The sequence below is a fragment of the Augochlora pura genome, chromosome 6 (assembly GCF_028453695.1).
Source record: "Augochlora pura isolate Apur16 chromosome 6, APUR_v2.2.1, whole genome shotgun sequence".
NCBI classification, from domain to species: domain Eukaryota; kingdom Metazoa; phylum Arthropoda; class Insecta; order Hymenoptera; family Halictidae; genus Augochlora; species Augochlora pura.
The window spans coordinates 7,810,795-7,833,192 of NC_135777.1; the positions used below are offsets into that span (position 1 = coordinate 7,810,795).

Here is a 22,398-nt window from a genome sequence, read left to right on the forward strand (position 1 = left end):
CCGTTGCCTCTTTCATCAACGGGTCGCCACCTGGGGGATAGGTTTGGTTCGCGGACTGGCCGTTGCCTCTTTCATCAACGGGTCGCCACCTGGGGGATAGGTTTGGTTCGCGGACTGGCCGTTGCCTCTTTCATCAACGGGTCGCCACCTGGGGGATAGGTTTGGTTCGCGGACTGGCCGTTGCCTCTTTCATCAACGGGTCGCCACCTAGGAGGAAATTGCGTGGACTGGCCGGTGCCTCTTTCATCACCGGGTCGCCACCTAGATAGGAAGTTGGTTTCGTGGACTGGCCGATGTCTCTTTCAACACCGGGTCGCCATCTGAGTAAGGGTAATGGGGTTTTGGATTGACTCTAATTTTGCCTCGTAACTTCAAAGAATTATTAGTAGATACACCTCGAGCAGTAAAGGTGTATCTTTGTGAGATCGTTACCAACAACTGACTCGAACTGGGAGATGGAAATGAAATAACTTGTACACTGAGTTGAAAGTAAAGACTAATATAATCTAACAACTTCAATCTATTACAAGTGCGTAAATGTAGTGTAAGATTCGCGATGGTCCTAAGACACGCTCCCTGGTTTTCGCACCAAGTCGGCGGGGGTTAACTATTGCTCGAAGGAGAACTTGGCTCGATCTTGCTACGTCTCGCGTCGCGATTTGACTTGAAACTGCCCGCTGAGAATTTTTTTTTTTTTTTTATTATATCTGTGTGTTGAGGTTAGGAGAACCGTTCCTGAGAGCGATGGCCCTCTTACCGATTTGGATGAGGAGTGGATGCTTGTGGGATTACCTTCATGGGGTGTTAGCTTATGTGAATGTCAATTATGTTGGAGTGGGGAAAAAATTTTCAAAGAAAACCCCTATAAAAACTGCCCGCTGAGAAGAAAAATCTCAGCCCTTTTATACGCAGTGGAACCTGGAAAATTCGGTAGTGGGGACTGGGCCTACGTGACCCAGATCACGCCGCGTATGGTTCTAAGATTCGGGGATGTGTGGCCCTTATTGAACTCGAGCCCCATATGGTAGATTAGATGTTATATTTTTAAATGAAAGGGTCGCGTTCACCGCCGACGTTATCTCGCATATGCCTTCAAGAAGGAAAGAAAAACGTCGTGAGAAAATCTCCGTACGTAACAAAAGTAATATTATTTACTGTTTACATCAATAGAAATAATTTCTGAATATTTTTTAAAAAAAATTTATATTGAATGTAAATATTATACCGTTAACTGAAAGACAAACAATGGAAAGGCGTGTTTTTACACGATCGTGCTATTATTCTCGAAGGAAATAGGAATGCGGTACAAACAGCAACAAATTCTGATGTTCATTAGCGTGATTGAAAAGGTATTGTGCGGTGGGAGTTACTGCCTACTAACTCAGCTGACACTGATAGGTACTACACTCATCTCGACAATCTCATTGTGATAATCGACTGGAAACAACTGAATCGATTAACAGGTGCAGTGTTATTTATCACCGCGATGAGGCCGCGGAACTCTCCGAGTTTACGAAATTAATTATCAACATTTGATAAGGATATTCCAGCATATTATTACAAGATTGCTATTCATTTTTATAATTAAACAACTCAATGATTGCTATCTGCTCGTTACATGCGGAACAATCTGTATATGCAGGGTGTTCGTCTATAAATTTCCAAGCAAAAATCTCGTAAAGGCTTGAAGTTATAAAAGACTTGAATCAGAGAAATTTACATCCGAGTTATTTGCCGAGTTATTAATTTCATTTCTTTTCTTAATGCTTACATATAATATTTTTTGTATATTTAATTAGTAGAGGACATTTGCAATTAAAATGGTATCGCATTACAAACTAAGTAGTTCATTAAATAATGAAGTATATTAGATAATCAGATTATATAGAGATTATAGGATTATATATAGATAGATAATAAGATAATTAGAATGTATTGTATAATAATAAAGTGTATTAAATAGTAGGGCAGTTTATTTTTTATAGTACAACCTGGAAGACAAAATGTAACAAGATACGTAATTCTAATCATAGAACATAATCATTGACTTTAGATTCGTCTAAATAATTTGTAGAATATAAAGGTCTTTTCTTAACACATATTCGTCTGCATGACGAAAATTCGTCATTTGTATATTACGGAAAATAATTGATTCTCGTTCTTTTAATTCTAAATAAATTAAATTCTAATCTTTACGAAACAGAAATAATTTTAACCAACGATTTGAATGAGTTACGTTGTTTTTATATAGACTACATCATGTCTTCAAATAGTATAAAAAAATGCCGGTATTTTGTGAATGACGGTGAAAAAAATTACCGAACTAGTGTTAGGCTTCGTAATATTTCAAATTTGCATTACTAAAGACGTAATACAAATTTCTACTTTAATATTTCAGATTTAAATTATCTTCTAAATGGTGCATAATAACAGTTTTTAATAGGATACTATTTTAACTGCAAATGACCTCTACTAACAAAATACGTAAAAAAATAATATGTGTATGCGTTTAAAAAAACGAAGTTTAATTTCATAATTCAGGAAGGTCATGAATAAAAACAATAATTTACATGCACCTTGTAACAGTTCTAAAAACATATAAAATTTTTTTTGAACTTTTTTTTATAACATCAAACCTGTACCAAACATTTGCTTGGACATTTATAGACGGAGACTCTGTGTACATGATACGAGTCTTGTATGCATGCTATAATAAAAACATGGCATTTGATATGGTTAATTCGAAAATTAAAAACGTGAAGATCTTACGAGGGATCGAATATTTTTTGAAAGATTCGTTTTCAATAACTGATGTAATGAGTCTTGCTCTTGTTACAGGGCTGGGTGACTATGAACAATCCCTCATACACAACAGTCAAAGCCAGGATATAGCTTCCATAGACTAGCTATCCTTGGACAAAATTCTCTAGGATGTTCGTAGAGGGTGAGTACAAAATAATGATCACCATGACGTTAGATGGAAGACTGACATTATTTCGTTTTTGGCAGCGCAACGTACAAAGCAACGATCACCATGATGTTAACGGGAAGACTGAGTTTATTTGGTTTTTGGGGACGGTATTTATACACCCTGATTCTTGGGTACTGCGTGGTAGCTTATTTTGGAAGTTAACGTGAGCCTAAGTGGTCGGTTAATCAGAGCATTTTAGGATGGAGCGATTGATCTATACCGGAAAAGGCTACATAGTTTGGGCGGAACGACAATGTGGCGCCGATTGAGACACTATTACTGTGGTTTTGCAGATAAAAAGATTGCATAGTTCACGCGACAATATAGTGCCGGGAGTGACATTATCCCAGATGCTGGCGACAGGGTGCGTCACACTCTCGCAAGCTCCTCGCAAGAGTGGTTTTCGTGCATCTACTTAAAATGATGTGTTCGTGAGTTCCACCGGCAAGTGCAAGTACTGTAATTATTTGGAAACTACTAGAGATCAGCTTCGACTAACGGAATTCTTGAGTTATAGACACTTCATCTTTTTCATTAGAAATTTTAACTCTGTTGGGATATCTGCCTACTTTGTATATTGCGATCTCTTGAATTTTTTACTGTAACGTGCGATAAATACTTATAAATATTTTCCACTGCACTTTCGGACAGGGTGAAATTTTGCGTTATCGCACGATGATTTTGTTGCGACGCAACACCAAAGGTCGAACGTACCTAGCCATCCCTTTAGGAATTAAATCATAAACGTGCGAATAGACCGGCAATAGGTAAAAAATCCTATGAACGAAACGACTTTACGACTACCGTACTTAACACGTTCCGTATCAAGCCATTTGTTGAGGAGTCGTCAGATGGATGACTGAGTTCCTCTGAATATTGCACTTGGTGCCTACTAAACTCGAAGGACCACCCACTGATGTGGGACTAAATGATTGATCTTAATTTTGACGCGCAACCTAACCGTTACGCGTATCTCTATATCTTCTGCACTGTATTGTTCTGATCTATACTGTTTAACTGTTTGCTCTATTCTGTCTGAAGTTCTAATCTACTCTCTTTGCTGTTTGAATCTGTACTATACGATGTGCTAAACTGTTCTGATTTTCGCGACTTCTGCCTCAATCCCTCTTTTGGGCCTTAAATGCCCCTCCCTTTTCCGGAGTTGAGGAAAACCTAGCCATCCCTTCCAATGTGCCCGAAACACGTTGTCCGTGGTGGGGATGACTGGGTGGGGCGCTTGCACTCGCGGGTGAACGGATGTTTTGGCAACGCGTGGAAAGTTTAGTTAACCAGGATCGCCGATGCCGATACCTGGCGGCCGATTCCCTTTTTTCTTAGTCTTGGGACTTTATGGCAGAGCTTCTTGGACCTGTGAGACTAAATAATGGCATTACCTTCATTATCCTGAAATCTATTTGATGTTATGTGCCACATGTTGGCTGCGGACCGGCCCGCTAAAGAGACTGCAATAACCCTAAATGAATTGCTGAAAAACTCATAGACGATCGGCCATACCATAAAGTCATTTCTAAAACAATTGCCTTAACACCATTTTTGTCTGACTTGTCGTTCAGGCCATTTGATATTTTGACTGAAAATTGATATATTAAATGTAATTATTAATTATTGTATATATAACAAATAAACAAACTTATGTGTTTTGTTCTATCCTGCATTTCGTATAATGCATCATTTCTTTGGTTGAAATATATTTTACAGAATTACATTTGTCATAAAATATATGTTTTCAGCGCATTAAATAATTATGACTGCGTGTATTAAGTTTAACGTGTACCACCGGTGGTACATACTCTATGGCACGTAACGTGTTAAAGAAATTCGACTCGACGAACGGACAACACGTGCGACAGGCCCACAGTGCCGTTGCACGGACAACCATTCATAAATTTCATTTTAACAGACGGAGAAGACACAAACCAGAACTTTCGACTAAATGTCCCACGCCTCATTCCAAGTCCTTCCGACACACCCACCTCCAATCAAAAACGCTTCATTTCCTCCACCAAAAACTACCCCCCACCAATCTACAGAAAACCGAGGTGCCAACAGACAGAACACAACGAACGAATACAGAACGAAATTCAAAGTCGACCATAACGCATACAGAACTAAAAAAAAACTTGAACATAATGTAACAGTGTAATATTAACAACGTGTAAATAGAAACAAGCAAGCGTCTTCATCACTACAACATTGTACCAAACGCGTACACACATTTAATATTTTCCAGCAATTGGAACATTCAAGTGGCGAACCTGTGATATGAAATTATTTTTCTTTCGGACACTGCTGATTGTTTGATAACAACTTCATTATGATAACGTATATCGCTTGCAGCAGCAAGGTCGTACGTGTATGCAAAGCAAATGTTTACACTCGATAGCCTTAATACGTTGAATGCCATGCCCATTTTACAGGAATTGTCCGTGGCGCCACGATGAATTTTCTTTTATGCGATACATATAATGTCACATAATAAAACTATATTTCATGTATAAATAAAACTATTTTCAGATGTTTTATAAGGCATTCATTTCCTCACACCACTACATCAACGATGATAATAATAAAAAAAATTATAAGTATTGTCATTTGTTTAAATTATATATATTTTCATCAATCCGAACGCGCCGGTCACCGGTGGCCCCCATGGCGTCACTGCCAAGTTCAGTGCCGGTCACCGGTGACCCCCGTGGCATTCAATGTGTTAAAAATGTTATTCTATGTTACTATCATTGTTGAGGATTGCTGAGCGAGGGTTTCATGGCAGGGGGCCATGTGCTTGGGACCCTTGGAATCGGCTAGGGTATGGGTCTGTCACCCGCTTCTCTAGAAAGTAGTTTTACGATTGTTCCAAGGAACATGGTCGAAACTCTTGGCCATTAGCGGTATTCCCCCGCCATAAACGCGGGACCCTATGCCCATAGCGCGGCGCGGATCGCGGAAAATGGCACGTTCTGGGACAACAGGCAATTAAGGGAATGGGATGTAGATGTCGGGAATTTTCCAGGCCCACGCGCGACCTGGAACTCCCTGGCAAACGTTGCGGCACTGCCCCTTCCTAGGTCCCAGGCGTTGTCTTTTGGGCTTGTCGCGATTGGGCGGCTTTCCTCAGCACCCACCCCTAATTTGCAAGAGTAGGGCGGACCGAGGTGTCGTTATCGGCGAACTTCGAACCGCACGCCAGATACATTTCGGAATACAAAGATACAACTTGAAATAGACATAGCTTCGAACTCTTAGACATACTAGCAACTCGTAATAATCTTGAATACATTCCATGTATCTCCACCGGAGAGTGTAAATATATTTGTTGTTAATATTCACGGTGTAAATTTGTTCCTCCTGCTAGTGGAGGTTGTCCTTCGAGTTAGTCGACACAACACGTGTAAATTTCTCAAGGCTCGAACGATTTGCTAAAATCAACCGCGAGCATCAACAATCACGTTTCTTTATGAAAAATCATCTGGTGCTATACTTAGACGCCGGATACTTATGTGGCGTGAAAATTAAATCATTTTTTATATTTTTTCAATGGTCAACGTAACGTTTTATACAAAAACGAAAGTTTCTTGTATCTTGACACTTATACATATACTGCAAAGGATATTTTCCTTTCCATGTATTGAAGTCAAAGTTGTACCAGTGTCCGAATACTTTTGGAAGTCAGTGTAGTGGTATTTTATTTTGAATAGAAACAAAACCGTGGTTGTAATGTTAAGTAAATAAAAATTACGTTAATTTCAAAGTGTGTCCACGTTTCTCACCGTAGTAATCAGGTGTTCACTTACGTAATCGTGTCCTTCTATAATTTGCTAATTTTTCTATTAAGTGCGGTTTATGTGTACAAAAGTGCAAATATTAATTTCAGTTTTCAACTAAATATTCTATGTATCATAAAATACAACTCCCGAGTACATAGTAATATTACTACTACGACTTTGATTTAATAATATACATATAATGCACTTCATATCCCGCCATACGAATAATAAAAATTTTAAACTATTGGTGTTTATCAATTATCGCTATTTACGATGAAAGTTGATAACTATTTTATTGTTACCGTACTGCAAGGTATTTGATTGTAAAGCAACACATCCTTTGTATCACCAATTATACCTTCGACTACGCCATAACTAGTGTAGATATATTGTAGATAGACTGTGATACATATTTTTCGATTATATCATAACCGAACTACCGCCTTCAAAATAAAATAGGAACTAAATAACACCATGTCGTATGAAGAGTCACTCTTATTGGACCTTAACTACAACACTCTATAGGCTAGGCAACCACATAGAGTATCCGAAAAAAGTATTCATACACTACTAGGTGCTCTACATTGAACGGCGATAACATTATTTATAGAACATTAATATAACAATGAAATACATTAAAATTTAGGAAATTAACACAGCCTTCAAATGATATAGTATTTCATTAAGGTTTAAACATTTTACTACAACATATAAAAAAAATTCTTAGCTGTGAAAGACTTGTACCACTTAGTCTATTGTACAAGATCGTTTAATTTCAATTATAACTTAAATATCACTGAAAATATATTTTTCATGAATCCAATTTTGTTTGTAAATAATAAGAAGAAATAAAGTAGGAGTACAAATTTTTATTCTAAACGTTAATTATTTTTGTATATATTTTATATATCGCTTATTTTGAAAGTAGTATGAGTCGATTTAAAAAAAAATGATATATCACATAATTAGTGATTAATTTAGTGTAAACTTTTTATTTATAATTATTAAATAGTTAACACATTAAAGGCGGGGGATCTTGACGAAAGTATGCTAGGTGAAACCATATTGAAGGATTTCAAAATTTACTGTAAGTAGAATTTGAACAACCGAACAGCTTCAAACCACAAAACATACTAAATACAAATGTAAAGTGGCGCATGGATTGCGCAATGTGGTTGCAAACCGTACTAATACGACTCCCGCCTTTAAGCTACAGTCGAGATAAGTCGTAGTACTACGACTTCCGCCTTTAATGTGTTAATATCGTACAAAATACCAATATCATTATTTTATTGATCAATTTTAAATTGAATAAAGCATTGAAATTTTTTATGATATTAAATATTTACTAGTTATAAATAAAAACTTTACACTAAATTAATCACTAATTATATGATATATCATTTTTTTATCATTTTTGGACTTACCCCACTTTCAAAATAAACTGTCCACTTGATAGATCTTTATTTGTCACCTTTAGTATCGGGCACTATGCATGTTGATTATAACTGTAGAACACAAAGAAAATAATGCAAGTTGAAGAAAATTAAAAAAAATACTCTAATAAATGATAGTTTTTCGGATTTGATTGCAGCTTTTATTAATATGAAGTAATTTAGACGAGGCTACAATTGAGCGGTAAATTGTGCAGAGATAAAAAAAGAGCGCTTGTAGAAAAATTAAGACGTGCGGTTTGCGACAATGTGCTGTCCAAATTTTCCAGAACATAGATTTTTTTAACGTACTTTACACAAGCGCATATTACAGCAGCAGAGCAACGGCACGTGTACGTGTTTTTTTTTAACGAAGTGAACCGTAAACGCATCGCTACTGCTATACGCTACTATAGTACCATTTGTACCCGCTTTTAATACGTACGTACACAATTTGCATTCATCGCAGTACATACTTGTATTCATGCATTATTATTTTTATTTCATCATGATATACCTCTGGAATTTTCAAATAGGGAGGAAATTTCAATGTCCACTGCGGTTATTTTCATTAATGATAAAGAAAAACACGACTGTATAGGATGTAAGAAAAGGCTACGTCATGGCTACTGCGACGCATCCTGCCGCCTCCATCCTTTGGACCTGCGGAACCGCTGTGATAATGTTACCCCGGCGCCATACTGTCGCACCACTGAAATTACGCACCTACGAACCCGCCGCAACAGGGTTACGTTTGGTGAGATATTGCGCGCCACCCGAACTATGCAATCTTCCTACCTGCAGAACCACCACGATAGTGAATGTCTACTTTTATGAGCATTTGGGCCGAGGCCAGTTCTGACTAGGCGAAGCATGACAGTGTTATTATAGGCTTCCGTTCTGGAGAACGGCCCGCTCCTCGGGGATTACCCCCATATCAGTAAAGCCTGCCTGATGTTATGGGCAGTCCACCATCTAGCATGCCACTACCAAGGAAGCGTTTGATGTAGATGTTGTATCAAACTTGAACTTGGAAAAACCCTGCCCTCAACGATTAGGCGTCATCGGACAAGTTGGGCTTACCCTTACGGGAAGCGGCTCGTTTATTCACCCATGCCCGTCGCTTTGCGCCGTGCAAAGGTGTTCAGCGGGGACTACGAGGTGGTAGAATTGTTGGCTTGAAGGTTGGCTTGGACAATAGTCGTCGCCGTTGAACCCTAGACCTCTTGGTATTAAAATCGCCTGCATAGAGATCTCAAGGTTTGGTGTTTAGTGTACATGTTCGTTTGTTTATATGTGTGCGTGCGTTTGTTTTACTCTTTGCTTTCTACGCTTGCCCATAGTGTTTTATATTTCCGTTTTCAGTTATACCCTGCGTGTTCTAGTTATAGTCCATGATTCTTCTTTCCTTTTAAGTATGTTTCTCATGGTGTTAGAATCGGCGCCACATTGTCGCACCACCAAAACTCTGTAACCTTCTCCAGTCTAGATGAACCAGTCGCTCAGACTCAAATCGTCCTGATTAACTGAGCTCTTAGGACTACATGAACTCTCAAAATAAGCAACCAAGCAGAATCCAATAATCAGGGTGTATTAATGCCGCAAAAGTAAAATACAGTCTTGCATGTACATAACCTTATAGTGTTCGTTCCTCTGCACCCTCTTCTACGAATATCCTACGAAACTATACTTAAGACATAATCTATACTTTTAGATCGACGGAGATCTGTAAACCCTTTGTAGTAGGAGCCATTCCAACTACTAATCCAAAATATTTATCCAAACTCATAGTGTTTCTATTGTATTTTATATAACCTGGAGCATTTTTTTTGTACATTATGAATTTCATTGTTAAGACTCGTGCAACAATTGAAAGCTCTTAACTAAATCTTTTTAAATATAAGTAAACTTGATAAAAATTATTTTGAAAAGTGGCATGATCATTTTTAGCGACGCCTTAAAATCGCCATTCGACTGCAAATGGTTAATAATACTTTCCGCAAAAGTGATCTTAGCCATTTTTCTCAAGGTCAAATCTGTTATTATTACATCTTATTCTACTTATCGAGAGGAGCAAACTTACAAAAGGAACCGTATTGTATCCCCAAGCAACTATTTTCCCAAAATGTAAGAAAAATCTTATTTCTTAAACTATTTATTATTTTACATTAAAGATATGTGGTATCGGGAATATTTCGGCACCCTGTAGATAATTTTAAGAGTAGTTTTAAGGACATAGTTGTAAAAAGGAAAGCGAAGTTAACCTGCCTCAAGCTGCGAGTACCGATGGGCCGAAGGCCCATCGGCGACGCGAATGCCCAAATCTGGGGTTTGTAGAAATTGTTTGTAGAAATAGGAAAGGGAGGCAGGTATATATAAAAAGCCGAGCCGAGATTGAAACGGGAGATTCTTGTGTTGAAAGTCGTTGCGAAAGGGTCGCAAGTTAAGTTGTAAAAAGTAGAGAGTCGTCGTGGTCGTATAAAGTCGAAAGTTGTATTTATAAGTTGTAGTAATAGATTGACAAGTTGTTGAACCGCGCAGCTATCGTACAATATAGTCTTAATTTCTATTGAATCCACAATTTGTAATAATTAATAAATATCTATAATATTGTTACTACAGATATAGTTAACAATCGATTTTAAAACACCTTACTGAAAATAGAATTAAAGAAATAAAAAATGAAACGCGATTATAATACGAAAACGCGCGAAGTTAATCTTATCTTCATGTTTTGAAAAATAATTATTTGTTAACCCTTCTACGAATTCAAAGGTCAGATTCGTTTTGGTTTATATTACGTAGCGACCATGTTTGTTACAGATCCTTTGATTTCCAATGCATATCACGACAAACAATAAAGTGAACCTCATCGTAATAAACGACATCAATGAGACAATCAAAGAATTAGAAAATATTATGAATGATGCGGCCGAATAACAATTGGGTAAATATCACCCAAGTGTATAAAAGTCCCAGTATCATGACGGGACGGAAAATGCAGAATTGCACTTAAAAATAGCCAACACGAGTTCAATAGATACAAAAAACATTTTACTGCTAAGAATTACATCGAGTTTAAGAATTTAAGAGGCTTAACAAGGAAAACAATTAAAAGTAGCAAGAAACAATTATGGGTTGACTACATTAACAATATGGTCCCCAACAGCTGAAAACTTTGCAAGTAACTCTAGCAATACCAATTACAAACCATTATTTTTAAAATTTGAAAACACAACTGAATCGTCTCCTGAAACAACCAACAATAGTAAAGATAACTCCATACTGAATTCTGAACTCAGAACACTAGATAATATCAAGAATACTGCACCAGAGCCAGATTATCCGGACATCTATAAATTTAATTCAGAACTTACTAAAAAGAAGAATAACACAAGTCAGACTAGGAAGTGTACTACCTAAACTTACTATAATAGAGAATGGCATTGCACAGGGTTCAATTACCAATGTTACCCTTTTCTTATTAGAAATTAATGATATTATCAACAACGTACTGCTCCCGGTCAAAACCCTTCTCTATGCTGACGATTTCACACCCCTGTGCAATGGTCGAAACACAGACAGAAACTCTTTCAAGATGCTCTCCACAATATTAAACTCTGGTCCGACCATTTTAGCCTCATAATTTGACCACAAAAATCTGAATGAATTTTATTCACTAGGAAAGAAATTAAACCCCTCCAAAGTTCACCATAGACAATCGACCCTGACAATTGCAATTGCAGTCATACCCAATAACAATGCCCAAAAAAACCGGCTAATATACGAATGCACTACGAGACCCAAGCTCCCAAGCCCCCCCTTAGACCCTACGATATCCAAAATAAATACAAATCTCTAAAAAAAAATTAAAGCACAAATTCCCACATCGGAATATTGCCCAAGCTCGATCCTCTCAATAAAAAGTACGCAACTTCAACCCAACTCTACATCATCGCGATTAAAACAAATACAAATACCATCTTTTCAGTGATCACTCCGGATAATACCTTCAAATACAACATGAGCCGAATATCGAATATCTTTACAAGGATAATGCTACGCCATCCATGAAGCAATTGAAATTGACCACACTAAGTTATACAAAAGAGTTGTTATATACAAGGTGATTCGAAATTATACATACTCCGAGAAATGGGGGGTTCCTGAGGCCATTTCAAGTAACCTTTTCCTTTGCCGAAATGCAATCCGCGGCTTTATTAACGAGTTATTAATGAAAACAGTTGACTGCGCCCGGACGATTTTTCCTGCTACTGCGCATGCGAGCCAGCTGACTGAAGCCTCTCTCATTCTCGGGGCGCGACTGAAGGAGAGGTCTGCTCTTCGACTTTCAGCCGTGTTCGAAGTAACAAACAAGGATTTTAGAAATGTCCTATTAATTTCAAAAATTTCACAAGCCAGACTGTTACGCCGGCAGAATAGTCGACAGTGAAAGTCATAAAATACGGCTGAATGAGAAACATGTTTCGAGTGTTTTGGAGCATCGGAGGATCTTTCACAGACAATGAGGGAAAAGTCTGTGACGGTGAAAATTATGGAAACTCCTTCCTACAGAAATTTGGCCACACGCAGGCTGCAGATGTTAGTTTTTCGTTAATAATATTTGTGAAATCTTTGAAATTAATAGGACATTTCTAAAATCCTTGTTTGTTACTTCGAACGCGGCTCAAAGTCGGAGCGCAGACCTCTCCTACCGTCGTGCCACGGGAATGAGATAGACTTCAGTCAACCGACTCGCATGCGCAGCAGCAGAAAAAATCGTCCGCCCGCAGCCAACTTTATTATATAAATAACTGTCAAACGAAGCCGCGGATTGCATTTTCGCTAAGGAAAAAGTTACTTGAAATGATCACAGGCACCCCCCATTTTCCCATTGCGAGACATTTTTGGGACACCCTTTATATGAATATATCTAGCACCTAATGTTTTGTGTCACTATTATTATTGTGTCATTTTTATAGAATTTTCGAGCTCTAATAACTTTGCTGTTGATGCGACTTTCAATCATCTGTTGAATTTCAACAAACAGGTTGAATACCAAAATCAAACTAAAAAATTTCTTTTTATTTACCACCTGATAGGTATGAATTGTGAAGACATGTGATAATTTATTTTGTCTTTTCTTATCGTTATTGTTTTTATGAGTAGAAACAAGTTAAATACCGAAAACATCTTATAGAGAAAGGAAATATTTTACACCTTCCTTGAATAAATAAAAGTTCTAATTGAAAGTTCAAATAGTGAGGAATATTAAGTTATTCCTATAACTAATTATAATTCTAACGTCATCAAATAAAAAAAAGATCTTAAGGAATTACGATTCGAAGTTTTCTTTTTGATAAAAAATGAAGTTTAGGACTTTATTAAGATATTTATATTTAAGTTTCTTAAAAGAGTATTCTCTTCACATGCTGTACAATGGTTTGCAACGCGTGTTCGAGACTATTAGATCAATATTGTCAACTGAAATGGCATTTATAATGTGAGTTAACAAAAACCATTTGCGGCATCATGTGCTGCCTATGTTCAAGGAAGACAGTAAACGAATGGTACGAACAATGGCATTTGATGTCGGAAGGCCCGTTTCAGACTAGCAGTTTGCGGCAGTTTTTCCGCCGCGTGGTCTACTGCTTGTTTGCCGCGACTCTATAGTACAGAGATATAATAGAAGCGTCCAATGAGGCGTCCATTGGGGCACCCATACGGTCTCAATGATGTTTAATTTCGTTCTAACGTTTTATCTTGTTTAAAAGTTTTGAATAAACACAATTATTAAATAAATCTTTATCAAAACCTTTGAATACTACATAAAATTTTACAGACTATCCAGAGCATTCTTCACTAATATTGTTATCTTTGAAAATATTTCAATTCTTGCAAAATTATTGGGTTATTATTGAATTATCAACAATTCTGTAAAAAGCGATAGATAAATCAATATGGGTTTACTTAGTTAAAAACTAAACTTCGAACTATACATTATTCGTCAATAAAATAATGGAGGGTATATTTGGACATGGAAGTTTTTTTTTTACATAATCCCCAAATAAAACATTGAAATGTACTTATATACTACAGATAATGTTAAATTCTACACATTTCTTCTTTTCACTTTGAATGTTAAATTTAAAAAGTTTAGAAACAAAAATTGTCAATGGAATTTTTGTTTGTTGAAATTGATTAAGAAATGCTTTACAATTGGTGGTTCGTATGCACAGAATTATAATGAAAGCTTTTAACATTCAACAGAACTTGTTGAATGTTAGAAATAAAAAAATCAAACGTTTCTCGTACAAAATAGGCGCTCCATTGGACGTCTCTATTTGCGCTTATCGCTCTTAGCTGCAACACTGCCGAGTCGAGACCTAAGGCTATCGGAATACTCGAATATTCGAGCGACTCGAAATCTGCAGCGTGTCGGGCACGATTCTCGAGCTCAGCTGAGTACATGTACGCGGCAGAATCGAGCGGCTAGAAGGAATCGAGTAATTTCTATCGCATGTTTTTCGAGCAGACAGGATATATAATGTATACTAATAAGAGTATAAACTTTTATAATCTTTGAAAGTAAAGAAAACAAAAATGACAAGAAAAAAGAAAAAAGTATGCTGAAGTGTTGGATGCCAGCCTGGTATGACACATAGTTATACATTCATGTTCATTTTTGCGACAGTCATACCGACGATAGTCATCCGTTCTCTAAATATTTTCTATTTTTCCTCTGTTTCTATCTTATCTCCAGCCGCCCAAAACTCTCACCTCCTACTGACTCATTCTTGTACCTTGATCTCCGAGTCATCCATACCCCTTGAACTTCGAATCATCCTCGCCCTATCTCATCCCCACTTCTCTTAGTTTTTCCTTTTAAAAGGGACTAAGTCGACCCTGTAGAGAGACATTTTGGCTAAGCACTTTCAAACCGGACACATCTAAGGAAACACTTAGTCTTACAATCGTATACTCAGCGTAAGAAGACAACCTCGCCACACTTCGAAGACCTATAATAAAATCCCTTTCAAAATAATTAAGTGTTGCATTAATTTCCACGATCGGGAATACAACAGAAGAAGAATGAATGATGAAATAAAGTATGTTACGTGTATTGTTTATATACATACATAAAAAAAAGTATTATCAGTACTGCTAAGTAATTATAAAGCTGTCCGAAAATATCCTAGACAGTAATTAAAAATATCTAAAATAAAACAGTAATATGTATAAAATGGTTATTGTGCACGAGGTACAGTTTATTTGGATCACTCAAGCGCTCGCTTACTTTCGTGACGCTTGATTTCTTTCGGACTACTTGATTTCTTTCGGACTACTTGATTGTTTTGAGCCGATTAATATTCATCTCGTGTTTTGCGAGTATTCGAAATTGTCTATACGTACATATATATTTTCTATATACGTATTTTCTATCTTCTAAAATACGTACTTCGCTCTTTTTTTAGACTTTGATGGTCATTTAATACCATTTAGGTGCATACAATGTTAGAAATATCAATACTGATATGTTAAAAAATCTTTCTGTCTTTTATGCCAATATGACTTCTCTGTTTTTAGTTTCCGTTTAATACATCGTTTTTGTTAAACATCGCACGTTCCACCGATAACCAATGGTTATTAGATGAGAGAAAAAAATCTTCTTATTGTTTGAATAATATTATCAATTAGAATTCTTATAGAACTATCGAGCTCTTAACGCGATTAATGTATATTGTTTTATGACAAGATTGGATTTATTTAAAATTCTTACGATTTGTATTATAATATGTGTATGAATAAATAAATTAATCTACAAATTTCTTCTAGAAACTTTTATAAACTAAAACTTTATAAGAAATATTTTATCACGTTAGAAATTGTAAAAGATCAAAGACCACTGATAGTTTCAGTGTCTCGGTAATATTTTGGGTACCGAAAAACAATTCCAAATATTTCCACAAAATCAAAGTAATTGAATTACTGAGACTTTTTTAACTCTTTTGCATTCTAAAGAGCCTGGTAAAAGAGACCGCTCACACAACATGTGTGTGATGCTACCGCCGAAGGTTTTTGGCCAGTACCACACTCTTTGCGTGATAATTTATGAATGTAAACAAGTGTGGATATTGCTATTGGCTTCATATTTCATTGCCACGTCTTTGATTATAGGTAATTATTGCCTAATTTTAATTTTTGATTGCAATTTTTGATTGTGAAGCAAATATCGGCGGCTGGCGACGTTTGACTGCGTAGACGTGCGATCGTTGAAGTGTTAATATCAAGGGTGATAATATTGAAACATGAATCTATCATATAAAACTCTGTTCTCTAGCAAAAAAATGAAATACATTTTCCCCTAGATAATGGTCAGCTTCAATCTACCAATTCATTCATCATCTATCAATTTTTTATTTACGAATTTTTCACTATTTTTCCATTTAATATGATTTTTATTTACAAAGAGACGAGTAAGAACTTCTGCGAAAATTCTGTAAAAACGAGATTCAGTGTTTCCATTGCGTTTTAAAGAAGCAGCTCGTAACACTTCATTTGGTGCATCCTGTACAGTAACGTGATAGTAGTATAATGTAGGTAACAGTATGCGCTCGGCAACTCCCCTTTACATTTCAAACTATTAGTGTGATTGCGGATGTATTATAAGTTGTTTCACTTAGCCCTTTAAACTGCCGAGTAATCCAATCAGTTGCTATCTGTGTAAACGGAATATTTTTTTCACGGCTAATGTTGTATAATTGAACAATAATTGTTAACTGTTAACTAATGTTGATCGGCTTTCCATCAATAACACGTGAGTTACATCTGATTAATTACATCTGGTTGATACAAACAGCTGCTATTTCCTCAGACGTGTATATAAATCCATAACTATTGAAGAGAAATTGAATATTAAATATTTTTCAACTGCTTCGAAAATTTTTAATTTCATGTTAAGAATTGTTGAATTCTTGAATATTGAATATTATGTGTGAGGCTAAGTGATTGTAAAGTTTAATGCTAATGTAATGAACGGCTCGCAATCAGATTGTGAATTTAATGCGTTTATGATCAAAATTACCAGATACAATATTAAAGTAAAAACATGTTCAAAATATTTAGGAACATTGCTATTTTCTTTTCAATTGTCCAAACTCATGTGAAGAAGAAATACATTGTTATTTAATTTCTATCCCTTACAAAGGAGTTGCAAATTTATTTGGCACAAAGATCTACAGTCTGATTGCAATCATTTGCACCGTTTTCATGTTATCAATATCAGTTGGCCTAATGTTTATGCTTATCTAGTGATTTCATCGATGCCGCAATTCTGTGCAAGATAAAAATGATCAATAAGTTGCTATGATACATTCATTATTGTTACGATATAAAACTGTGTATTACGGAAACTGAACGTATATAGCAATAACAATTTAAGAACGTTAAATTGGAATTCGTTCAACCTTGTAAAAATATGCCACCGTTTTTTGTATCGCCACACCAAGGTAGGTAAGTTCATTTTACTTAATAATACGTTCAAAAGTATACGGAACCTGTTCCGCGTTTTATTATAAATGAGGCGTTTCGTGGAGGAATATTACCTGCACTTGAAAAAAAAAACGGTTTAAAATTTTTCATTACAGCGTCAAACGACGAAATGTTATGCAATTACGTTCAATTTTTTAAAGCCACCAGACTCGTCCAATTTTAAGAAATGTAACGTATAACAATAAGACATTATCTCGTATCGGATTTCCGATACCAATTAAGGATTGTAAATTTTACTTGATCGTGCCTCGTGTCACGAATTTTCACAGCACGTAGTCGTAAAAGGAGCTTTATTTATTTTTACCTCTGTGCCGGAGAGAGTACGGAGATATTTCAAATTTTTCGATTCTTCCGACTTAAAAATCAATGTTCCTTCTCCCCAATTGTCTTCTTTCTTGTCAGATTTGGTATTTGCCACGTATTCCATATTGTTTCTTTGACACAAAATTCACAACGAAAGAATAACGTGTCACAACGACATGGCCACTGGGTGACTGACAAATGCCTGACTACAGGCAACGAAACAGCATCTAGCTAATATAAACAATGCAAACATGTTCTACAAGCTCTTTTCCACCAATGGCCTCTTCCAGCGACGAAGCATATGGTATCAGTTAATAATGCTTCGAACAAGAAAAGTCCAAATAATTTCAATAACAATCGACACCTGTCGAAATTTGAAAAATAGACGACGAAAACATATATCATATTCACATTATCTTTCTCGATTCTTCCAATAACAGTAAAAGATAAGCAATGATAATAATAGAATAAACAAATCAAAAACCAAAAAACAGATTCAATGACAAACCACATCAAGTTTGAAAATTCAAAATAAAAATGCAAAGAATTCTCCGCTAAATTGGGTGAAAATTCTGTTTCGACTGTACGCTGTTATCATAATTTTCCCACATTTACGTCACAACCTATGCATAACAAGCGACCGAGGTATGCACGCGAAGAAATATAACGACTCACCTCTTCCTGAGAATAATTGTCACACATGCCAGCGAGACCTTCCTCGTTAACGGACATCCAATGATTGAAAGATCTGGCCAATGTAAGTATGAGCATCTCCACCTGACGTCTTATCTTCTTCAAACCGTTTTGCGTTGTTATCACTTGTTATTATTGTTAAACCGTGTAGGAGCGATTGTTATAGTGGTATCATTTTCAACCTTCATGGGAAGTGTTCCGAGGCAAACGACGAGATCGTTTCGACGCATAGTTGGTGGGCAGCTTGTCGGATCCTTGAAAATAATTTGCTGAACATCCGCGGAGCCGTTGTTACAAATGCGTTTCATGCGACTGAATTTCGGTTCCCACCGAATCACGAATCTCGCTATCGCGTTTGCCAGGTTTTTAGGTTTTTAGGTCTGCTAACTTGGCTAGGCAGCAATCATGCGACTATCACAGTTTGCTAAATAGGTCGTTATCGTGTTTCCACGTTTTTCCTAATTTAAACCGCACGATTACTATTTTTCAACTGAGTCACGTTATCTTCCATTTTATAAAATCGATATATTGTCGATTAGTTACGTGTTATAATATATTTCGCAGGAAATGCGACATTTTTGCCACTCTTCGTAGCATCTCGACGAACCGCAAATCGGTTTTCAAGCAAGACTTTCCCCGGAAAACTGTATCGCGTGCTGCCCTACCGAATCTATCCGAGCTCGGATGCCCTATTTACCGACAGAACTGGGTGAACGGGGGTGGTTTTTCGATTTCAACACTGTTCAACATCAGGAAGGCCGTGATTCCACGCGGTTCGAAGGAGTTACACCATTCGTCCGATGCATTTTATTGGGGAAACAACCCGGATATGGTTTTTGTTGCAGGCGTGATAGAGTTGACTATTCGAACCTGCCGTCCCATTTCTGTGCCGCCCAAACAGGTAAGATTTGACGCACTCCCGCGTCATCAGTTCCGTTATTGGACTATCGCACGAAATGCTGCGTCGAAAGGCCGTGGATACCTCGAAGACGATGCGTTTCTTTCGAATTTCTTTCGATGTTTCACAGAGCCGTGGCTCGCCACGAGGTTCGCGAAATAGTGATCGAATGCATCATTGAGCATACAAGATTTTCGATACCACCAATAGCATTCACCATTTTCACATGTCTCACAATCACCGGCACACCTTCGCGACGTTTCTGTGCTCGACGGGCGCGTCAGCTTGTTGGTTTCGCGGTATCTGCTCGCAGCGATTCAAACGACGACCGCGGCCAATTCAATTCGCCGATGAGACAATGATGGACCGTCTGGTCGTATTTGGGCCGGTTTGAGTGTCGAGCCGATGAATCGCAGGACCCAGCAACGGATGACGGCCAGCTTTTATCTGACTGTCCAGACTTCCTTTCCTCGTGTTGTCCGTGTAGCCACGTGGGTACCGGACATATTCCGATCCCCGGAAGACGTTTGAGGCGTTGCCGTAGCCGGGATTCAAGTGAAATGCATACATGCCCGTTGGCAGCGAGGAAACGAGAGGAGAGACGAGAATCTGGTCGATAGGCGTGCGCTCGCGCACCTCCACGACGTGTCGGGGGAGTTAAGTGCAATTGGCGTTTTCCTCTCGGCGTGGTCCAGAAGCAAAACATATACTGTCTGTCAGTGATCGGGCACTTACCAAACTGTTCCATGCTTTTATCGCGAAGACGATATTTTTGTTGCTCTAGAGAATAGACGAGGGGATCATGACAGGCGGGGGGTAACGGGATGAAAGGGACATTTTCGTTTCGCAAGCAGAATCGTCGGATTTAGAAATCGCTTTTTCGAAAAGGGTACTGAATACTCGATAACCTAGACGGCTTTTTTTCTTTAAAACGGACCATGGTTTTTGAGAGAAATCAATTTCTAGTTTCCAGTTCTGCTACAGTTGAAGAGCAACGCTGCTGTAGCAGTTCAAAAATAAAGCGCTTACTTAACTTTTTAGTACGAGCAAATAAGGAAATAAATGGACAATTCGCTTGCCAGACATTTTTATTCATATCGTCAAGAACATGAGAAAAATTTTTTTTAATTTCTTTCTTGCAAAATATCGCTGGCAGAGCAGTCCATGTGCGGTATGTGTTTTCTCTCCGAGTTTGCAGCCTAAATGTCGTAAATTTTCTTCGAAAACAAAAGATCAATTTTTCCCTTAATCTGAATAAGAATAGCTAGAGAAGTACCTGAAGTATTTTAGAACATTGATTTGGATAGAAATGTTAAGCTGTTGAAGACAAAAGTACATTTTTACTAATAATGAGATGCCTAAAATTGTTTAGACTCTGCTTCTAATTAATATTTTTCAAATCTCCTACATACTTCTCTCGCAATTTAAATGTATATTAAGAAAAAAGACACTTACTTTGTAGACACTGGAAAAAACATGTGCTGTACATTAATTGCTGCCTCGCTGCCATTTTCAAAAAAGGAAACCAAATGGTTTTGTTTGCATTTTTCAATTTTTTGCAGTTTTTCGTATTAACATTTTTTACTACTTAGCCTATAGGATGTAATTGTTTGTGCGCCAAAGTGTCAAAAATGTTGTATATTTTAATGTTTTGGTTAAAGTTTCTTAGTAGATATAGAATTTTATGCTTATTACACTCGATTGAATTCTTTTAGTGATTTAATGGTAAAAAAACGAAAAGATTTCATTTATTAAAGATTTTCTTTATTTACAAATTAAAGAGTGATGCAGAGATCATTCAGAATATTTTGTAAAAGAGATTTTTAACTTACCGATAACAATTATTCTGACGTCTATGTCAATATAATGATCAAGAATCTCGAATCTAATGGAAAAAGACTGGTGATTTGCAACTACGTTCTATTGGAAAATCCAACATTATTTTTTGACCAATCTATAATTGTATATAATTTTAACCCTGTGCAAAGAATGCATAAACACTACAAAGTATGGGATATTTGATTAATATACATGGTGGGGCAATTCATTTGGGGCACCTTAATTTTTTTAAATGGATCGGTCTGTTTTTGCTTCCGTATCATGATAGAGGATCTCAAAACGAGTTCAACGACCTATTACACAAGGTCATTGAAGGTCATAAAAAGTAGAGAAAGGCGATAATACTTACGGTTTTGGTAGTAAATAACACATACGTTTATAGTAGGTGTTCGAAATGATGACCATCACTATCAATGCAACATTGGATTCTTTTTACGATTGATTGACTTGTAAGTCTTACAGCGTCAGAACTTATTGACGCACAGGATGCAATAATTTTTTTTTCAATGACCTTGTATAATAGGTCGTTGAACTCGTTTTAAGATCCTCTATCATGATACGGAAGCACAAACAGACCGATCCATTTAAAAAAATGAAGGTGACCTTCAAATGTCCGAAGTACCTCCACCTGCAAAAAAATATTATCGCCACCGGATGGCCCCCTTCGTACTGTGCAATTTTGTTTCAGCAAATATTTCTGTGCAACTTATAGTTTCGAAGATATTTGAGGTGACAATAGTTATTTCCCCACCCTGTATATCTTCAAAATATATTTCTTACAGTAATAGATTAAAGTTAAATCAGTACTAATCGATCTTTTTAATTCAACTCGAAGAGCATAGGATAATACATTTCTATGAAAAAGCAGATAAAGCATTAAGATAGCAGCGTTCTTATGAAAACATTAACACAACAAATCAATTT

At 36.8% G+C, this 22,398-nt stretch overlaps 2 protein-coding genes and 1 long non-coding RNA gene across 4 annotated transcripts in view; 1 reads left to right on the top strand and 2 right to left on the bottom strand.

The window, feature by feature from the left end:
- The window catches only part of LOC144471504 (uncharacterized), a 26,266-nt gene extending 8,042 nt beyond the window's left edge, over positions 1-18,224 (bottom strand). Inside the window, exon 1 of the mRNA XM_078183607.1 lies at positions 18,046-18,224. Within this exon, the coding sequence (XP_078039733.1) occupies positions 18,046-18,168 (123 nt within the window). The 5' untranslated portion in view covers positions 18,169-18,224. The remainder of the gene's footprint in view (positions 1-18,045) is intronic.
- The window catches only part of LOC144471411 (uncharacterized), a 120,104-nt gene that overhangs the window by 57,181 nt on the left and 40,525 nt on the right, over positions 1-22,398 (bottom strand). The gene's annotated exons all lie outside the window — the stretch shown is intronic.
- Positions 280-4,639, top strand: LOC144470929 (uncharacterized). Of its 2 annotated transcripts, XR_013494208.1 has the most exons (4): positions 280-1,128; positions 1,290-1,463; positions 2,839-2,944; positions 3,010-4,639. It is a non-coding gene; the product is annotated as an uncharacterized LOC144470929 (long non-coding RNA). The 2 variants fall into 2 exon arrangements; XR_013494207.1 differs by having other exon boundaries at positions 280-1,463.